Genomic DNA, 22,148 nt, shown 5'->3' on the forward strand with positions numbered 1-22,148 from the left:
ATGAAGTTTGCACCACCTAGTGGTGGGAGGGAGTGCAGGCAGTGAGTCTCACATTATTTTAAGTGGATATTTCCAGTGTTAGGGGAGCTATTACTAAAGCAACACTGGAAGAAGGTGAACAACTGCAGAGACACCCTCGTGAGAAATCTACTTTGATTAATAAAGTTACCTAGAAAAAATAGTTCATACTATTTTGTAAAATGATCGAATTGACAATGTACATGTGATATGAAACTATAACAACATATAATAATAGTACATAAAAGTCACATGCCAGCAAAAAATGCCCCTCAACTGAGTTTGCAAAAAAATAAAAAAATAAAAAAAGAATAAAGTAAAAAACAAACAAAATAATAATAATAATAATAATAATAATAATAATAATAATAACGATAATAATAATAATAACGATAATGATGATGATGATGATGATGATCAGAAAGTGCAGGGAATGTCAGCCTTGGTTTTGTATACAATGTCCATCAGTCAGACACCAGCCTTTCAGAAACCAGAGACCAAGTTGGGGTTTTGCACCAAGCAGGATTACCAGGTAGCTTCTTAACCCTTTGATGCACAACATGGGTCTAAAGTGACCCGACTGAGTGTTTATGTTCTATATCTTTGCAATAAATTAATTTCATCATTCAGTATTAGGTTTTCCTCAATTAACTTGTTTTTGATCATTATACATCCTTATTTTATGTTTTCCTTTCTTACTTTTTGAATAAAAACCTTTTTTGTATCACTACCCCTCTAATGCACAACATGGGTCTAAAATGACCCATATCCATTTTTTATGTTAATTCATTATGGCTGAGTGTTTCTATGATAGATCTTTGAAATAAATGTATTTTATCATTTATTATTCCAAGTATTCAGTAAATATCTTGTTTTTGTTGAGCACAAATCATCATTTTTATTTTTCCTGTCTTATTTTATGAACAAGCACAGCTTTTGTATTTCTACATCAAGTTTGCACACATGGGTCAGCATTTGGCTGAGTTGTTTGTTTGCAAGTAGGAACACACTTACCTCGGACAACTATTCACAGCTCAGCACAGCTCCCTTTGCACATCCGATACATGTAAGTCTTGTTTTACAATTGTTCAAACAATACCCTAAGAAAATATTTGATGATAATTGTGAAATAAAGTTGTACATAATATTTGATTAGGTTTAGGTTACCTTGAGAGTGAGTACATTACTTGTAAGTAATTACTGTTAGCTAGCTAGCTGTTGACATATTCTATTTTAGTTCTTTGTAGTTAGCTAACTATTGTAGTTAGCTTAACTAACTACTTAGCCAAGTAGTTAGTTAAGCTACTTGGCAAAGTAGTTAGTTAAGTAGTTATCTAAGTAGTTAGCTAAGCTACTTAGCCATGTAGTTAGATAGGCTAACTAACTTAATAGGATGGTGTCCTCCAGACTTGCTCCGTTTCAACGAAAAAGCTCCTCTCTTGAATAAACTCTTCTCTTCACAGAAGTATCCATTAGTAGTTGAGAAAAATATAATAAAAATTCAGTAAAACTAAGTAAAATTGCAGAGCTACCAGACTTTGCTGCTACTAGTTGAAGCGCATGTTCTAGAATGAACCAGATCACAACAGAAGTTATTTAAGGTTACCTTTCCTATAGAACATGTCTATACCTTGTCCTTTTATTAAACAAACTCAATAGCCCTATGTTATTTATTTAATTAACACCACAGCATGTCATTTCTGTCTCTACATAGCCATGTTATCTGTTATCAGAGGTGACAAAATGATAAATAAACATGTTGCAAATATTGAATGAGTGTTTGGCCACACTCACTGCTAAAGTAATTATTTGAAACAAATTATTATTATAGTATTAAGTCATTTAATTTTAAATCACACTTGGACGAATGGGTCATTTTTGATCCGTGTGGAAACTTTAAGTAGTAATACAAAAACTATTCTTGTTCGTAAAGTGTGAAAAGAAAAATGGAAATAATGATCTGTTGTGATCAAAAACAAGATATTTAAAGAATACTTGGAATATTCAATCATAAAATAATTTGATTTCAAAAGATAGAGCAAAGAAACACTCAGCCAGCATGAAATAACATGGGAAATGGATATGGGTCGTTTTTGACCCATGTTGTGCATTAGAAGGGGTGTGCATATGTTGTGCATCAAAGGGCATGCAACAACTTATTTGAACATTTGTTTTTTGTTAATGAATGGCAATTATCAATACTTCCGACTAATGGTGACCATACAGGGTTGAATTACAGTATTTTCCATTCCTTTCCATTTATGGCTCAAAATTGTTTGTAGTTTCTGCAGTTAACTACACAAAAAAAGGTCGAAATAAGTAATTAAACTACTTGAGTCACTATGTAAATATAAATGTAGCTAATTACCAGCAAGCTAGTACTTGTATCTCATTAATTCAGCCTGGACATCTGTCAAACTACTTTAATAAAATTGTCAAATTCTTATTGGAGCAACACCAGCCTTTCAAGGCAACAAAACCTGATCCATTTCTCAAACTGTTTGGCAAGTGAAGAACTAACAGGGCACAGCCATTTGTACCTTCATATATGCAGTAGTACCATAGCTACAACTACAGACAAACTTTGAAAATTATTGTCTGTGAAATGGCTCACACGCATAATTTCAAGCCCTAGAAATAGCCAAAGAAGATGATAATAAGCTACTCCTTATAAACAGCATGAGCACACCTGTCAAACATATAAAGGCAGCTATTTGTAGTATTCTGTCTTTTTTGGTTGATTACTAATAAGCAAAATGAACCACAGCATCCAACATTAAGTTCTGAAAGTGCAGCTGTTGTTTAGCTTAAGCAGAAGTTGTTGTTGCCCATAGCATACCCAAGTGGCATCACTTACACTATTCATTGTGCCACATGTTGTTCAGCCTCCTGGCTAGCCAGATGTTACAAATGTGAGCAGGAAAGTCATGTCCTCCTGGCAACTAAGTCAATGGATTGTAAAAAGGGAAAATACTCAGCCCAGGATCCAATACTGAGTCACAGCTCTGAAACAGAAAACCAGTGGCCTCAGTTATGCTTGTCTATTACGTGTGTATTTTTAACCAGTGACTTGAAAAGATCAGAAAATCATCCATTCAGCAACCACGTGTCCATTAAAAAGATGATACTTTCAAGGCAGCAAGCCTCTTATGAACTTGATTAGTGAAGGCCTTTAGAAAAGCACTTAGACATAAAATCCCTACCCGGGCTTTCCGTCTCTCAAAGACTGGAATACATTAACTTTACAATCCCAACATTCCAATGAGCAGCCAATTTTCTAACTAAAGACTCGTACTCGTTTCACTTGCATGGAGAAATAATGGCACAGATGAACATGCTGCAGTGATAATGAAATGCAGTGTGGCTTTTACACTTTGAATCAGAACACTCTGAATCACTTACTTACACACACACACACACACACACACACACACACACACACACACAAACACTGCATGCGCCTCAAAGAACGGATAAAGTACGTTTTGATCCTAAGTGCGGTTTCCTCCCTTTGTATCTTGGTGGTAAGCTCCTTTTAAGTGGAAAAAGAAGAAATATCAATCTAAATTGAGAAAGCTCTTCAGATATACTACAAAACCCCAAACAGTCTGTTGATTGGCTTTCTAAAGATAGTGTGGTTTGCTCTCAGCTGCTATGGTAACAGAAAGCTAAAGATTTCATCCAGCACCCCAGGTTGTCTGCAGCTTCAAGCTATGAAGGTGTGGAGTTGAATATCTGTGCAAATATATAAGTAATAAAAACTTAATTATCATTACAACTGATAAATAACTGCAAGTACTATCAATTAAGACTATACTTAGTCACTAATTAATATGTTAGTGATTGCAGGTTAAAAGCAGAAGGTGGGCCTATATGATTTTGAACACAGCCTTCATCATGTTCTGCACAGGTTTAGAAGTTTTCCACTTTAAATGTGTATGTTATATCAGTGGGTGTACAGTCTCTACACAGTGATGTTACTGTGTACTTATCTGCATTTAGCTGACCACACTACATTAGTGTTTTACAAGCTTACACATCACTAGAGGGCGCTTGATGCTTGATAGGTGGTAATAATCTAACACTTATTCTTTTAACCATGATCATAACATCATTAGAGAGCTGTAAATAACATAATTGATGGTAAGTGTTAAAGTTTAACAGTGGTTAAGCTCCTTATTTAACTTAGAAGCTTATTAAATCAACATCAACATGTGGAATAGCCCCATTCAGGATTATGTTATTATATTACTGGATCATTAGTAGTGCTCTTACTGATTGGATAGGGAGGACATGATTATACCGAACAAGCATTTATTCTACAATAAACAGTGCAACAAAACCTTGAGCATAATGCTCCTGTTACAGGACAAAACGCACAAGAGACAAATCTCTCTGAAGGAGTATGCCCATGTAAACTGTATGTCTTGTGCACTATGTCGGAGGGACCTCTCTATATACAGCCAGAGTGAAGGTAACAAACTATTTACTTGATTCTTTTCTGCAGTAAACAAGATGAGAGAGAAGATTTAATCAGTAAAGCAAACCAAAAGAAGGGCCAACTCAACAAGTTTTAGTAGTTTTCTTCTCTATCATTGTGCCATCTACTCTCTGTCTTAATGCTAATTAAATGCAGTCTGCATGTTTTTTAACACAGAAAACAAGCTGAAAGGTGAGTAAAACGGTGTGTTGTAATTAACTCAAATCTGAAACACTGCTTTTTGATTCAGCAAACTCTTTTATTTAATTTCAGAACAATTTCTTTGCATTACAGTACAAGCAATAAAATTGCACAGTAAGCAAGGTATAGTATATGATGTAGCTAGTTTAGTAATAATAGTAAGTAATAAGTGCAACAAATCTCAACTGGATTACATGGTGTGCATCCTCTGCTCCAACAACACAATTGTGAGTACAGCATTTCCTCTCATACTATAACGGTCAGGGAGGCAATGGCAGTGACACAGAAGCTGACCCATATCTTTGAATTGGCTAGCTACTACATTGCCTGCTAATCAGTGGGATAATTTGTCCAACAACTAAACTTGTTTTTACTCTGTGTTAATTTTCTTGATTTGTATTCAGCAAAAATGACTGGATATACTGTCAGCATATGAGAAGTAATATATTTTTTCAGACAGATATTTTGGATACTTTTGCATATCACAGTAAGAGGACAGTTCAGGGTGGAAGCGGATAGCATAGGCAGCAGGGTGTCAGGGCTCTTTGGAATTAAATGCTCAAGGTAAAATATGCATGACTAACTTGTTTCACATTTCCCTGAGCATCAAGTTAGCACTTACTGAGGTCAGTTCCCACTCAGTATTGTTGTATATCTTCTATCAATCATAGGTCAATGCATGTAATATAATGTGAGATAACATGACATTATTATACCTTTCGTTATATTACAGAATACAAGATTATTTAAACTTTATGTATAGTGTAAGTTTTTACTGTGAGAGAATTTTGTTATTTTGATTCTGACTCTGAATTGATTCTGAATTAAATTCAATCCACAAATGTTTTAAAACATGATTAACATCTTTCACTTGCAATCACAATCAATTTTTATATTTTTTTGGCCCATTTTGCACTTTCTTAATGTGTTCTTTGCAAGAATGTTCAGTCTTCTGAATGTCCTCCTCCATTTTCTGTAAGACTTCCACGATTACTTTCTTAGTCTTTTGTTGTTCTTGGTTTTGTCCACCAGTTCCCAATGTGTCTTCCTTTGACAGCGAAAATGTTTCATCACATTTCTGAAGGGGGGGTCTGTTCTGTCTCTGAAGGGACCCAACATCTGAGACATTGTTGGAAAGCTCATTCTGAGTCTCTTCTCTGCAGGACGCAACAAATGAGCTATTGGCTTGTCTGTTAGAGCCCACAGAGCTAGTGGTGGCAGCTCCACTCTGCAGGGTGGGGGTGGGCATATCAAACACATTCAGCTTCTGTTGAGGATCATCAGTTGGGAATTTGGGAAAATATCTGAACGAGTTTCCAGGATAAGCCAAGGTGGAGCTTGCCACGTTACCTGTGACCCCACCTTGAGGTTTACCCCTCATCATTCCCAGGACTTCATAGCGGAAGCTGGAGATATCCTGCTTTAACTCCTATCAGTTGTTGAGAACTAGAGATTAAACAACAGCAGGGAAAACACAGCAATGAAAAAAAGAGTAACTGACTGCATATTACCTTGAAATTCTCCTCTGTCAGCCCTTCCTCTGTCTTGGCATCTCTGATCATTGCGGCCACATACCGCTTCACAAGGTTCCTCAAAACCTCCTATAAAATACAAATTATTTTTTAAGGTAAAACTACACATTCATTTTACATAAAGTTTTATCAAAATATCAATGACAACCCAAAAACAATACATCAAAATTTCACAGTGTATTACAGAAAACGAAGCTGCAAACCTGATACTCATGGTTTAATCTTACATTTTCGGCTGCACGTCTCTAAATAAAAGACAAAAAATTCCATTGAGCAACATGTTATTTGTTTTTACAATGGTAGGGTGAAATGCTCTTACTTTACTTCTCAGTAGGAGGTCATGACGATCATTAACTTATTGACTAATACATTTCTGAAGAGAAAATGTAAGCTGTGGCAATACTGATAAAAGTGAATCTCTGGAAGCTCCTTACCCCCAAGGTTTCAAAGGTTTCAAGCTTTTTTATGTTTGTTCTCATCAGTAAATGTGTTTTTATCCATCCGAATAGATAATAAACTGACTTTGGACTGGGTATTATATTGAATGGAGATGGCAAAGTTCCTCCTTCTTCAAAATAGCTCATCCATAATTTTGTTCTTGCAAATTTCCATTCAATATCTGCATGATCCTGAAAAGACAAACAACATTTTTTCAAAACCATTTACAAATGAATACAAATACAAATGAGTGTGGTAAAACTGTAAAATAGGTAAGCTACGGTACTCACAGCAATGTGCTGGTAGGAGTTGTTCATCATCGCAATGAGCATATTCAGAAGCACTACCAGGGAGATGACATTGTATGTGCCAAACATGGTAGTGCCCACAAACTCAGTGAATTCATGTTTTGGTTTCACATTGGTCACATAGAGGGAAATCAGGCCAAATACAGACCAAAATAATGATTGCAGTGTCTCGAACAGCCTGAAAAACAAACAACCATAAATCACACTATGCGCTGGTTAAAAACAAACACATTAATTATTAAGAATGCAGATTTGTCAGAAACAATTTATTTAAGAACTCCAACTTGCGTTGAGAAGGCGTTGTTTTGCACACTGCAGCGAATACCCTTGCAGTCCTCCTTTGTTTCATAATAAAAGTAGAGCTGGTTGAGGCCATTGGCAAAGGCTAATAACACTAAACAATAGATAAAGAGAAACTTGAGGATGTCCAAGAGCATGCGTCCCAGTGAGATTTGTAAGGGGCCCAGATGGGAGTTGGCAGTGAAAAGGCAGATGAGGCGTAAGGAGCTGAAGATGTTGGCGATGGCAAACAGTGCCTCTGCAACCAAAGTTGGATGCCACATTTCCCAGCTGTCTCTGGGTTTCTGCCCACTGTACTGTAATGAATACAATACTGTAATGAATAAAATGAATAAATAGACTGCACCAAAATAGATGCTGCAAAGTTTCTTATTTTCTAGCGCACAAGGTGACTCCTCTACAGCAAAATTCAAGAAAAAACATTTATTAATACCATTTAAATTTATTCAACTTTAGATTAATCATGATTGAGACTGTAACAAAGTTAAAAGGTGAGGTTAATATACCAGTTTTAAAAATACTGTGTTGAGATTAGAATGACTTTGCACTGTAAGATGTGCAGTACCTTTGCATAGGCAACAATCTTCAGAGAAATGGTTGCAAGATACAATGAGTTCATAATGAAGTCCATTAAGTTCCACCAGTCATCTATGTAGTCTTCAAAACCACTGTCCCACATCTGTTTGATCTCAGTCCATATAAAGCCTTGGAGGGATGAAAAAACAACAAAGGTCATTGGTCACTGTAATTTGTCACTCAAGTATCCACAGGAACACAATGTGATAAACAACCACTGTGCAGATAGTCCAGTAGCATATACTGCACAATCACACTCCTTAGTTTGACGTTTTCCAAATGTATGTTACTACAGTTTGTGTACAAATGTACAAAAGTGGATGATAACATGAGGATAAACAGCTGTCTGTTAGTGTGTGTGTGTGTGTGTGTGTGTGTGTGTGTGTGTGTGTGTGTTTGTTTTTACCAAGCACCCAGGGCAGGATCATCCATTCCACAGTGGTGGGAGCTGGGCCTTGATAGTTCGCAGTTGTGGTGGCTATATGCTGTGAGGCCAAGAGGAGCAGGAAGAGGAAGGTCAGGTAGGAAGCAGTGTGACAGATGAACTTGATGAAGGGCTTACGGATGAATAAACCATAGCGGCTCTTTGGAGAGATCAGGTAGAAGATGGATAACAGTGGGAAGAGGAGACCAATGAAGATACATGTGATGAGTTTTCCTGCCCAGTGACGCCTCCTCCAGCCTGGGAACTCATCATACCACCGAGACGCCAGCAGCTGCTGACAGTTGGGCTGAGCAACAAACTGAGAGAAAGGGACAGACAAAGAAAGACATGTTAACTAAAATTAAACTTTTGCTTTATTTACCTGCATGTCTTAGAAATCCATTTAGAAATTGATGAACAAATCAGAGCACAGGCCATTAAGCTTAAACCACCTCCATCCACAACCTCTAAACAGCACTGAAAAACAAAATTATACACAAAACCAGACAAAAACATTATCTCAGGACCATAAAGGTTGTATTCAAAACTTCAGTGTCATGTTTGCGTTACATAGTATCACACCATTGCTGCATTTCGGCTTGTAAAACTTTAATTACTGTATATGATTATCTTGGCTAGAAATAGCACTGGCATTTACATCTTTGTTTTTGTGTAAAAAAGCATGATTCCTGAAATACATGCAAAAAAAACTTTCTTTAGAACAACAAATATGCAACTTCTTCTGTTGTTTTTGGTCTCTGCAAAAAAAAAAAAAAAATCTTACTCCATTGGATAAATCTTTATTAATTATTATGCTGTGGTGTCTAGTCCACAAGTATGTTAAGCAGGAGTGGTTATCCCTTAATATTTTGACAAGACACAGTAATGCTGCCACTTAACCATTCAATTCTTCCTCAAAATAGCAAGCTTGTCTGTCCCTTACATGAGGCTCAACAGGACATGCACAGCTCCCACAGTTTTTTGTTTAACAACCCAATATGTGGAATCTTCCTGAAGTCTCTAAAACTATCCATCAGGAACCCCTCCAAGTGAGGACATTGAACCAACATGTGTAAAAAGATTTTCAGTTGCTAATCAGAAACAACAGCTCTCCCCAGATACACCATGTGTCTGCACATATCATTTGCCTAGCATACACTGTTAAATTGTACAGGTAGCACCAGCAGACATTTGGGAAATGTCTGATCCAAAAACACCTCGTTACACAGATGTAACATAAATTGTTTTTTCCAGAAGTCTCAAACTCTCCCATGTATGACATTAAAATGACGAAAACTACAAAGCCACCTTCTGCTACAAAGGCAACATTTGGGGATGTAAAACACATGCTTCAACATTCTTCACTTCATTGGAGAGAAAGAGGCAAAGGCCATACTTAAAAGTCAAGGTACTCATGAAATAATGTGCAGCAAAGCAATTGCTTATGCTTTTTACATTATTTTAGCACAAGTTATTTAACATCCAATCACAAGAGTTGTAAAACACTACACATGGTTCGTGAGACACAAAATTAATGACAGATTTTTATCTTGTAAGCATGAAAGACAAAAGTTTTAAGTGGGCAAACATTTTCGAAGTGTTCTCTAATGCTCTGTTAAGAAGAGATGAACTGTAAGATTTGATAGAAACATCTGCTCGACATCTGCAGACAGTGATTGAAGTTAATTTCATCTTAACAAAGTTACAGCCAAATGGATCCCCATTATGGTACTATAGCATTAAATTGTGGGTGATGAGGTCATCTATCAATGCAGAATCTGATGAGTTTAATGTTTCCTATCTGTCCTTGTTGTTGACTTGCTATAGCATGACTGGAGGCAAAAAGTGGCATCTGGCAGTACCAGAGTTTGTCTGAGGACATTTTTGGAAGGTGAAAATCACCCCATCCACATGTCACACCACCCTTCCCCTCAAATAGAAATATGAATTTTGTCCTGAGGCACATTCTTATTGATGACATACCATATAATGACTATTAATTCAAATTATAATAATTAATCAGTTTACTTGAACATGATCAGAATCGGTTCCACAGAAAATACTTATGTTATTCTGTCATTTTTGGTAGATAGCAACATTCAGTTTATGTTTCCTCACATGCATACTGATGGCCAAAAATGATGACACTTATCTTCCAATCTGATCCAAGGGATAGTCAACTTCCTCAATATCCAATCTTAAAATGAAAATGAAACTCGCTCAGACGTCTGTTTGTTTGTGTATTTAAAAATGATGTAACCTACAGAAAAAACCTGAAGTCAACCTAAGGCGGCATTCACACAAAATCAGGCGTTGCAGCGAAAACGACGGTACTCCTGTTCATTTGAATGTAGGTAGTGTGGCAAGCCTGTGGCGGTGGGATTGCAAGGGGTGTTGAAAAAAAGTCAAATGCTCAGTTGCTAAGATGGCTTGCCTTCTATAGTCAGACTCCACCCTCCACACTCACACAAATGGGCCATTTTAAGTGACACTCCCCACATTGCCAAACAACCCTGCAGTCCCTTATGTGGTGTGGATGCAGTCTAAATTGTTAACCTCTTTGAGGACAAGTCCAAGACTTATCATTCCAGATAAGTCCACCTCAAGTCTACAGTCGGTCACAACAAAGTTTTCATAAGCAAACAAGTTTTGAGTTCTCTAAATACAAGCCATTACAGTGACACAGCAGAAATGCTATGGTTTTAACTTATTGTTTTTTCTTAATTGTATCTTTTAAAATGGCTCAGAACAAATCTCTTCAATGCATTCTGATGATACATCTGTAAAACAAAAGGTCCAGAAAATGACACAAAAAGGATTTTTTTACCACCTGCTCTTAAAGATGGGGGTCAGAGTAAAACATTGTTTGAAGTGGCCCTGGCTCATTGAACAATTAAAATATTTAGCTTGTATAGCTAACATGTTCTTAAGCAGGACTTAGATGTAATCACAAAGAATGAAGGTATTAACAACAAATGGAGAAAAAACATTAAGCTCTTTGTTTTACCAGGTTAACTGGTTTATCTTTATTTAGCCTCACTCTGAATTGCATTGGCCAAATACTTAATAACACAAGATAAAGTTGCTCCAGGATTTCACTGGTTCAAAGCTGAAAGCATCTCTGTTTCCACAGCTCAAGTGAAGTTGAGTCTTCAGGCATTCAGGTCTAAGGAAAGTCCAGTCACACTGCAGATAAATCTGTCATCATTACCATTATCATTATTATAAGTATTATTCTTTTCATTATGGTTATTGTTATTTGTAGTAGAAGTAGTCATGTAGGTAGTAGATGATTAATGTAAAATGTAGTCTGAAATCGACCAAATAAAACTTGTCCAAAACAAATAGCCACTAAGCCCTCTAAGTTCAGCTGTAAAACCTTTTGCCACAGACCAATAGTGGCACATCGAGCTGTTAACAGTCACACTGATCTTCCTTCCTGACATTGCTAACTGTCTAATTAAAAAATAAATATGAAAAGCCAAAACACTGCATGCAAAGACTCTTAAATGCTGAAGGACAAAATCAAATTTATATGTAAAAGATTATGCACAGATTTTATGAGCCTTTAATTCTACAAATTCTACACAACTGCTATGTACAAACATGACCCATAAGCTCGACGAAACAAACAGAACAATCCCGACCTGTTTTTTTTTTAACTTGTGTAAATGTAGTAAAAGGAAATAATTCCACATTATCTGACCTGCCTCTATGAATAGAAATCATTGTTTACCAGCCCCGTTGTTGTCACCTGTTGCTGTGTTAAGCAAATATCCATGTAAAATATGTACATTTACAGATATAATCCATTATAAACTTTATAAGTAATGTGCTTTAGCAACATAAAATACTTTTGACACATCTTATTCTGTTCCTGTGTCAGTGCAATCAAAATGTTTACATTTTAGTGGCTCAATTTCACAACAAATGACAGAAAGTTGGCATTGCATCTAGGGGATAAATACTCAAAAGATGTTAAAGGACAGTAAAAGGTTCCCTCCCTAATTAAAATATTATGAGTATGTATTTCGGGGAAATGGGCATCACTTATTCCATCATTATCCCCAATTATCTAATTGTCATGGGACTGTCTGAGAGTGCTACTGTAATGCATTTCTAAGAGCCAGCCTGGCAATTATGTGTTGTTCCAAACTCCCAAAGGACATCTCCACCCATCTCAGGCCATTAACAACTCATCTTGGCACTGTCCTTGTTATCCAGTCCATGTTGTTCAAAGAATGTAATCTTTGTTTTACTTGTTCCACAAGTGTCAATATTTTAAAGCCTGGCAGTTTGCAGTATGTCTGTATGTGTGCCAGTGTTACCAAGACAATTGTTATTGTACTGCTGTAGGCAACAGCAATCCTGTGATAAAGAGGACATCATAATCAACAAAGAGCTTACCTCTTTTTGGCAGTATTTGATAGCCAGCTTCAGGCGGGCCAGGTCATTAGTGTTCTCATCTATCAGAGGGTTAATGTCATCACGATAGTTAAGGATTATTTCCAGCTCTCTAGAGCTTCGGGTCTGATCCAAGAGGTCCTTGGCAAATTGTTTACACATATGGGACAACTCCTCATACTCTGATTTAAACTCGTTCTCCACTGTGCTAAGCTCCTTCAGCTCCCAGCTGAGTTGAAAAGCCGTGAGGAAAGGATCCTCGCTGGAGAGGGCGATGAGAGATGGGCTGGAAAGGGCCTTGTAGATGTTTATACGAGAGCGTGAGTGACGTAGACCATCCACGTCTGAACTGGACACACACTCCAAGCAGTTGCAGCGCACAGCATGTGGCTGAGGTATGGAAACACCTCTCTGAACAAACAGTTTGATGATCTCATAGTTGTTGGTGTGGGCCGCAAGGATGATTGGAGTGATGTCTGGGGTAAAGTCTGAAAACTGTTTGTCCAGTAGAATTGGTGGGACCTTTTCAGGAGGCCAAAGGGGGACAAAACAAAGAAACATGACATGAAAAAGAATCATTTTACAGTATACTATTTTATCAGATAGTTCATAAAAGAAAAAGTTTTTTAAACCCCATCACAGGATCTGAAACAGCTGGTTTGAATGGGTCTAATTTCATCTGTCTCATGTCTCTGAACATCTTGTCTAACAGCAAGCACACAGCTAATGGCTTGTGGTTCAGCTGGCCTCAAAACATCTTGCTGGTTGGAAGCAACTACAGCCTTTTTTCTTTTTCCTTCTCTTCACAGAATACACCAAATCTATTACAGCGAGACCCAGCAGCGTCGAAAAACATATTTACAAAGATGTCAAGAAGTTGAACGCAAACCAAACAGTGGAGAATTACTTTTTGTTGTAAAAGCTGTGGCAAAAAGACCCAAAGCAGCACATCAAAGAGTATCAGTGCTGCAACTTTCAAGCAGGAAAATTAGAGTTGGATTCTTAAAATAGACACAGCTCGGTCTGAAACTAAGAACAGAGGAAAGCAAGTAATTACATATTTTCTGTATCTTCATCAGTTTTAGACCAAAGAATAAAATGACTGAAAACATCTCACTGCCAAAGCCATTTTAATCAATCTGACACAATATTGACCAAAGTGGTTTCAATGTACCATTCTAGCAACTTAAAAATTTGCTGTTCAGCTAGTACGGGTGTTAATGAAAGGCAGGCATGTTACCACAATCTCAGAATGTATTTTCCAAAATGGTTTTGATCTACAGAGTTGTGGAGCGCTGTAATCTAGTGCAGGAGAGCGGGGTGGAGTCTGGAAAGGTTGCAAGTGTATCCCAAGGACGCTATCAGAATCACATGAACATATATGACCAGCTGGTAGCAGAGATCATTTGACAACGCTGCCAGAAGTAAATAATACAGATAAACTTAACAGCTGGGTAATATACTATACTCTACTCTGTATATTTTGCTCTAAAGGGTTAATTGATTCATGTAAGATGAAAGAAACAACCTAATATTAACTGACATTAGCAATCTTACAAATCTGCCACAACATTTCAGTTGTTGCCAAACTGGACAGTTAAAAAAATTTCTCCTCGATGCAGATTAACCATATCAGATACTGTATTTTTGCCCACTGACTCCTTTTTCTGTGCAGGCGTGGACATGTAAGCATTTGCAATGCACACAGACTGAAGAAAATATCACATAATGGAAACCACTTCATAAGCCTAACTGGAGTGAGTAGCTGACAGTGAGGCACCATGATTCCTCTGCCATAATTTAACCATGTTCAGTGATGTCATTACCTCATCAGAGGTTCCTGGAAACTCTGGACACGGGTTAGTAACAAATACAAATTTGAGTATACAGAACAGTAATTGTATGAGATGTAATTGTGTGGGCAGAGGAAGTTTTGTGAATGCAAGGCTGTACAAGAAATTACATTGGCAAGAAAGGTTAGCAATATGTCTATAAGACTTTACGCCTGTGGGAATTTAAACTGTATGTGAGATGTTATCATGGATCAACATTACCTGTTTTTCCCCACGTGGCTTCTTGTGGTTGAGAAGCAGCTCCACAGCACCCACCACTTCTTTGCGGATGGCATGGAGCAGGGCATCTCCCACATATACATTGTAGCTGAGCAGCAGCTCAATGATCTCAAGGTTCTCATTTTCAATGGCAATGAGCAGAGCTGTGCGGCCCAGGGGGTCGATGCAGTTGATGTTGATCCTGAAGTAGATCTCAGCCTCCTCTAGGGCTTGTTTCACACTGGCATAGTCCCCCTTCTCAACAGCCCCCAGGTAGGCCTTTTCCAGGGCCGAGAGCTCAGACTCAGCTCGCACGATCCGCAGAGCGATGCGGTCCCTGTATGAGGAGTTTTCAGTTTTCTTGTAATACAGCTGTGACATTGCTGCTCCAGCATCACATACTCTACTTAGAATGGATGAGAAATAAAAAAACAGGGGAAGATAGGAGATCAATTTTCAGTGTTAGCTTTGATGTTTCAGAAGGTGGAAAAATATGACCATCAAAGCTATCCATGAAGACACACACTGACAATGCAATATAATTTTAAATATCGAATGGAGGAATAACGTATTGTAGTTCAGAATTAGTTTATAATGGTATTTTTAGGACATAAGGTGTTTGGCCAAAAAAAGAGTCAGAGTTTTTTTTGCACACACTGTCTGTGCAAATCCACAACAGTCAACATAATCTGAAACATGGTTAAAATACATGTTGTCTAAGAAAGAAAACCATTTCAACAGTTTGTAAGAAAAGTGCTTAATCCCATACAGTATTTTGACGCCCAAAATGATCATGCACAGAAGAAACACTGGAACTTTACCTACCTCCTGTTGCTTTCGAGTTTTCATTTACTCAAGACCCACTCAAGACCCACTCGACCGAGAACCAGAGGGTGCAGCTGTCAACTTGAGCGGTCGGATCCTCCACTGGAGACACCGTAACTTATTGGCATGTCATGCAATCCCCTGCCCACCCCTTTCGCTCTCTTGCTTGGAGGGGCATTACGGAAACACTACTGCCCTACATGTGTCTCTGCATAATACACGCGTCGGATGAGGTGGGAGCACAAGTTGGCTCTTGTATCCTCTCGCACAAACTGCGCGCTCAAAACTGATCGGCAGAAAACGCATCTTCAGCCATCACCGCCCCTTTACACTTTGGATTGCTGTTTTACACTAGAACAAGTGTTTCTCATAAAGAAAAACAGCTGCCCGCTGTTCATTTTCATAGTAAAGTATAATGCCATTACATTTTCCGGATAGTCATGCTGAAGTAGTTTTTTTTTTTTTCTTTCCAAAAACAACTGGGCGTTTTGTTAGTAACACATGTGACAGTAAAGAAATTCCCATATCATTGTTTGTTTATTTTTATCTTTTTAAGTTTTTGCTGGCTAATTAAAGCAAAATGTATGGACTGAGGGGTTACTGAAATTGCAGTGATATTTATGCATGTATTCATCATTTTTTGATAGATTAAAATCATGATGCCACTGGAACTGATCAACATTTATTCAACCCAAGCACCTTAAACTCTTGTCTCTTTCATATAGATTGATAAATAATGTACGATTTCATACTATAGTGGACAAAACAACACTGACAGAATATTCAGAACATATGGAGATACATGCATTGAATCAACATATTCTGAAAATTGTTAATGAGATTTATGCATTATGTGACATATTTATTGTGGCATTTCCAAAAATGTTTGTTTTCCAACTTTAAAAGTCACAGAGCAAATTTTTTCTAGATAGGCTAAGTTTGAGGTTGCACAGGGTAACAAGATGTAACACATTTATTAACTGATAAAAGGTTGGCCTAGTGCAGAGTTGGAAAGTTGAGGAAATATTAGGAGTTTTTGGTGATTAGACCCCATCCTGTTGTCATATTTTACATGAGCTGTACAGGAATAATGTTGTCCCCATGATGGAGTTGTGGTTTGCGGTATTGAAGGCTGGCTACCACAGTCATGTCATCATGAAAGTAACTGCCTTGTGTTATGAAAAAACACTGACTGGAATAGGCTACAAATGTCTCCTTCACAAGTACTTACCTGACACATAAACATTACAGTAGTATCAGGGACTCCTACCTGAAAAGAAGAACATTTGAATAAAGGATATGTGAACATTAACTTTCCTCAATTGCGTGAATCGACTGGAGGAAGGAAGCGACGTGTGTTTTACATAATGAAGCTCAACAGCTCTACCAAACACCCGCTAGAGGCTTCTGGTATCTGGTATTAGGATGACTTTATGAATATAAAACATAAAACACGAAAATATTGTAGACCTGCTATAGCAAGTGCATCTGGTCAGAGCTTGTAATAACAGCAAAATGCAGTAACATAAATTTCACAGTGAAAAAAGGAGCAGATCAGAAAACAGTGAAGATTATGAGTAAATACACGTATCAAACTGAGGGGAATAGAAATAAAGACTGGCCTCTGCCTGTTTCAAATAAGACTTGGTACTCTCTAGCTGACATAAATAAAGGCCCCGGCCTCTATTAGACAATATGGTAGGCTATTAGTTCTCTAATAGACTGGGGATGCCAAGAGAATGAAAACAGTGTTTAAGTTTGGTTAAGCACCCTGGACTATGCAGCCTGCATATGCATATGTCTAGATTTCGGGAGGGACATGTCCCCCTCAGTATTTAAAAATTATGCATTTGCCTCCATCCGTCCGATACAAACATGCCAGTAGCAGAGAGACTTTACACCAAAAAGATTAATAGTTAGTTAAAGATACAATGCAGGCATGCATTACTATTGTAGTAGCTTAATTATTTTATAAGGGAACTTGTACAGTGTTGAAAATTTATCATGTGCTGTTTGTTGGAAACCACAAGGAAGATATACACATGTAGTAGATGATGAGGATATGAAAACACACAGTGGCCCTATTGGCTGTCATTACAATATGATTTACTGAGACTGAAACATGCATGTCCAAAATTTGCATTCCCACAATCACCACTTTTCCACTTTGTAGACTAAGGGTCTTTTGGAAATCCAACATCCCCAGACTAACTGCTCTGTGTCCAACCTTTCTCCATCTTATATTTTAATTGCAAAGACTGTTTGTGATGAAATGTTCACAAGAGTTAAAGAGTGTTTCATAAAATGTATAAATATTCATATCTGTACAAATTAGTCAAATGTTTAAGTTTACCTTGCTCAGCATTGTTGTTGTTGCTTTTGTTGTATGTCCTTTTCTGTGTTTATACATTGAAAGCAACAAAATGGAGTAAAAAAAAAAAAAAAATGGAGTCAAATTCCTTCTATGTGCATACTTGGCCATTAAAACTGATTTGGATGAGACACTAGCCCTGAAAAACACTGCCTGCCACAGAGCCTGAAAGATGTGCAATAACTTTATTTATTTTTCATATCTCCCAATATGTTTTCCCATTGACCTCTTAAAGTTTAATTACTGTAGTAAGGAATGCAGTTATGTAAAATGTGCTGTAAAATGTTTAACATCAGTCTTTAGCTGGCTAGTGTGAGCATACACAGTTGCTAAGAAACCTCTTTCCAAGGCATCTCTTTCTTTCTTCCAAATCCAGAGGCAAACAGAACAAAAGACACCTTACGTTAATAAGATAATAAAATGTCAAAACTGATTATGTTTGATACATTTTGTTTTGATATTGAAATCCTGCTGAGACCTTATATTTATGATGCTTTTAGTTTGTTTGTTTCAAGCATTTGCACATTGTGAATTGTGTTGTGCAGGTAACAGCTAATTTTCATCAGTTGCCATCACTGTAAGAAGACACTGTTGTATTAATGCGCTTCACAAAGTGCATCATGCTTTATGTATCATGAGTTCACATTCACTATTTCTTCCTTTTTTTCATAGTCATTTCAATTAGTATGTGTTGGGCTCAGGAGAAATGTGGGTGCTTTTGGCAGATACTGTATTGTATGAGTCTGAAAGGATGCACTGTATGATAAGATACACTCTCTTCCCTCTGAATTGACAGAATCTCTCATTTACAGCACTTGCGGCCATTATTATCATCACTGCAGCTATTATCACACCACAATCATCATGAGACAACTGCAAGGCAATCTGGTTGGTGCATTTATCAATACAATTAAGCCAGCACCATTATCTAGCAGTGCCATGCGATAATATGTTATGAACACAATATTGAATTGGACATACTATGTATGTATTGCAAAACCTCTTTAAACATTAAAAGCTGGTCAAGAGTTATGATGGTTTTACACAGCTGGACCAAATGGCTCTAATTGGCCCAACATGCTTTGCACAATATCACTTTAAAACGAAACTCATTAAATTTTGTAGATTAGTTAAAAGCGTACTTTTGGCACAACTTCATCTGAGGAAGAACAAAAGGAGATAAGATGTCAGATTTAATTTGAAAATTGTCTAAAGTGAAAATATGTTCTATTCAGCACTGGCCGAGTGGAAAATGTGATGATGTTGTCTGAAGTGGCAAGCAAACTCAATATAAACAAACCAAACCCGGGGGGATGAGGGATTGACTGCCACCAGTTTAAGTAGTATTGAAGGCAGTCAAACCAGGTAAGCTGAATTTCCTTAATGATCTGACTACCCTACATGCTCCTGCAAGAACTGACTATGGAGGTAAACCTGTCTCAAAAGGGTTGTCACAACTTTGCATGTTTAAACTATAGACCAAAAGTGACATCAAGGAAAAGATGTTAGAATTTTGAAGTACTTTATTGACAAAATGAGGACTAGTGTTAGATTCCATGCAGCTTATTGCACACTTCAGTGTGATGAAATCTCTTTTCCTGTTTTTCAGTCTGACTTAAGATAAGGGAGTCTTTCAATCCAAGACTTTCTGTTTCTTACTTAAGGCAGTTCAGACTTGTGGATTCCCACAAAGTGATCACATAGAGTTCTTTCAAGACTGAGTTTAAAGTAACATAAAACAGAAAAATAAAAGAAAGAAAAAGTCAGTAAAACCTTTATGGCCACAGTGAATACACCCATACTCCACAGAAATGGACTTCTGAAGAGAAAAGATCATGTTGCAGTTGCACCACAAACAAGACTTTGTAAACATCTTGACATCAATAATAGATAACAGCTTCCTGCTTCTGTGCTTCTGAGGTCTTGCAAGTGTGGGTCAGTTTCAAATGGGTCTACTTTAAGTTAGCACATTTATTTTTTATGTCAATTACAAGCAGTTTTGGACAGCTTAATAGGCTACTCAGAACATATTATGTTTTTCTGTCTGCTGAGGTAATTTACATTATTTATTCCATTTATTTATTTAACATAGTTTTATTTAACTGAGTAAGCATTGTGGCCAACAGAATATGTATAGCAACACTGACCCTGTCATTTTCTTTGGAACAAGAACAGAAGTAAGATAAGTTGCTTAACTGAATATGGAGTATAGGCAGTCTCGTCCACTGAAAATTGATAAAAATCGAATTAGTGTTTTGTGTGTTTTTTCTTTCTTGAGAAATGAATTTAATGAGTAGTAATGAGACTTCAGAACAAAATATTCCTCATGGAAACATAAGAAAAACGTAAAAAAAAAAATTGTGTAAAAATGATTTATATTAGTAAACTCATTAATTCAACCAATAATGATTCAGGCTGAAATTCTCATTCTACTGTGCAATGAAGATCAAAATGATCAATAGGTTCATGAGTGACATTTAAAAAGATCTGTTATGATATGAGCAGATGCCATATCCTTCCTTTTTGTCCAGTTTCTTCTCAGTATTGCAGAGCACAGTCGAGGCAGCTGCTGTACAGTTCTTTGCCCTGAGGAGCATTCAGTGTCTTTTCTATTTATTCCATTTGATAAGAAAGGGCCGTGATGTGGTCATGTTTCAAATGCTCTGTTTTTTTGTTGTTGTTTTTTTTTAAATATAAAAGTTTCCTGGTTGAATTGCATGCCATAACACTATCCTGTCAATTTAAGTTAAGGTCACACTCATATAATCAGCTCACTGTATTTTTATTTTTGATACCTTTTTGTTGTTTAGTTGACACCAGACTGCAGAGTGTGACCTATGCTGCAATATATTTCCTCTTCCTTACCCAGACAATATGTAATGCCACAAATACAGGTATGGTGGCAAAGCGCTATTTGTGTTTAGCCTTATAATGTCAAAGACTGAGAGAGCAGGCTCTGTTGGTAAATCTGCAGTCCAACCATTTTAAAGCCACAATCCCTGAAACAAATCAAAACAGAACGCTATCCAACTCCAAATTTCAGAACTCAGGACTGAAACGTATTATCACCCTCAAACTGATCAACAGTTATTTCATTACTTTAACTTGCTCTAAAGGACAACGATAAATTAAGCTATTAATGTTTCTGATGTTTGCATCAGTAATATTCTGAAATGCAGATGTAAAACAGGTGTAGTATGTTATTATCAGTTGTGAGAAACACACAGCTGCTATTTTTTATTATTATTGAGAAGTCATACTCTTTAATTATATGTGAATGTATAGAGTCAAAATCTAATTCACTCAATGAACTATTGAACTCACTTGCCACTAGAGGGCAGAGAGAGATTTCCTTCCCTGCCAAAATGCTGATGAGCCTCATCTGCTGCACAGATTTCTAAGGCCACCAGTCTACCAATAACATTTAAAAAACATATATTATTACTGTCTGTCTCATCTGCTCTTTAGTGGCAGCTCCATACTTGGTTTCTCCTGAGAGGCAAAACATTTCCTAAGAAGGTTCCCGCTGAGTGAATAACAGGGAGACTGTTTGAGAAGCACATAAACTTCCTACAAAGGTTTATGTTCAGTGAGGGTTTGAGAATCTGGGCCACATGTTTGTTAATGATGTTTGCTATTGCCAAAGACTCCTCTGACCCAGTTCCTGGCATGTTGATTACTGCTTTCACTATTCTTAAGTACGCAATGACTCTCACTTTCTTGTGGTAGCACTTGGGGTTTATGTCTTTAATCTGCATATAATAAATAATAAAAACTGAAGAACCCTTCTACAGCCCCACAGTTTAATATTAATTGTGGCATATTTATATAATGTAAGATATCACTTGGATAATTGATAATTCTGTCCACTGAGATAAAGTTATTATTTTAGTTTTTTTTGTAAGATATTTTTTTGGGGCATTTTTTAGCCTTTATTTGATAGGACAGACAAGCGTGAAAGGGGGAGATAGAGAGGGAGTGACATGCAGCAAAGGGCCACAGGCTGGGGTTGAACCTCGGCCGCTGCGGCAACAGCCTTGTACATGGGGCGCCTGCTCTACCACTAAGCCACCGACGCCCCATTATTTTAGTTTTTTATTCATTTTACTAGCTTTATTTATTTACTTTTATGGCCATTTTCAACTCAGTTTCTTACTTGTGTTCTTGGTACCAGTGAATACCCTATTTGTTTATTTGTTTTTCACTTGGCTATATTATAA

General features: G+C 37.1%; 1 protein-coding gene across 5 annotated transcripts; it reads right to left on the minus strand.

The window, feature by feature from the left end:
* Nucleotides 1–4,752: 4,752 nt before the first annotated feature.
* trpc4b (transient receptor potential cation channel, subfamily C, member 4b) lies at nt 4,753–15,827 on the minus strand. Of its 5 annotated transcripts, none has more exons than XM_050074383.1 (11): nt 15,558–15,827; nt 14,736–15,135; nt 12,685–13,203; nt 8,260–8,596; nt 7,843–7,982; nt 7,266–7,573; nt 6,960–7,155; nt 6,666–6,860; nt 6,459–6,476; nt 6,211–6,300; nt 4,753–6,128 (listed from the first exon to the last, which is right to left on the minus strand). In XM_050074383.1, the coding sequence occupies exons 2-11, from the start codon at nt 15,111–15,113 to the stop codon at nt 5,583–5,585; spliced, it is 2,727 nt and encodes a 908-aa protein (XP_049930340.1). In that variant the 5' UTR covers nt 15,114–15,135; nt 15,558–15,827; the 3' UTR covers nt 4,753–5,582. The 5 variants fall into 5 exon arrangements, with proteins under 5 accessions (XP_049930340.1, XP_049930325.1, XP_049930334.1 ...); XM_050074368.1 differs by having other exon boundaries at nt 6,435–6,476; XM_050074377.1 differs by having other exon boundaries at nt 6,435–6,476; nt 14,736–15,138.
* Between the last annotated feature and the right edge of the window lie 6,321 nt (nt 15,828–22,148).

The sequence above is a fragment of the Epinephelus moara genome, chromosome 2, assembly GCF_006386435.1.
Source record: "Epinephelus moara isolate mb chromosome 2, YSFRI_EMoa_1.0, whole genome shotgun sequence".
NCBI classification, from domain to species: Eukaryota; Metazoa; Chordata; class Actinopteri; order Perciformes; family Serranidae; genus Epinephelus; species Epinephelus moara.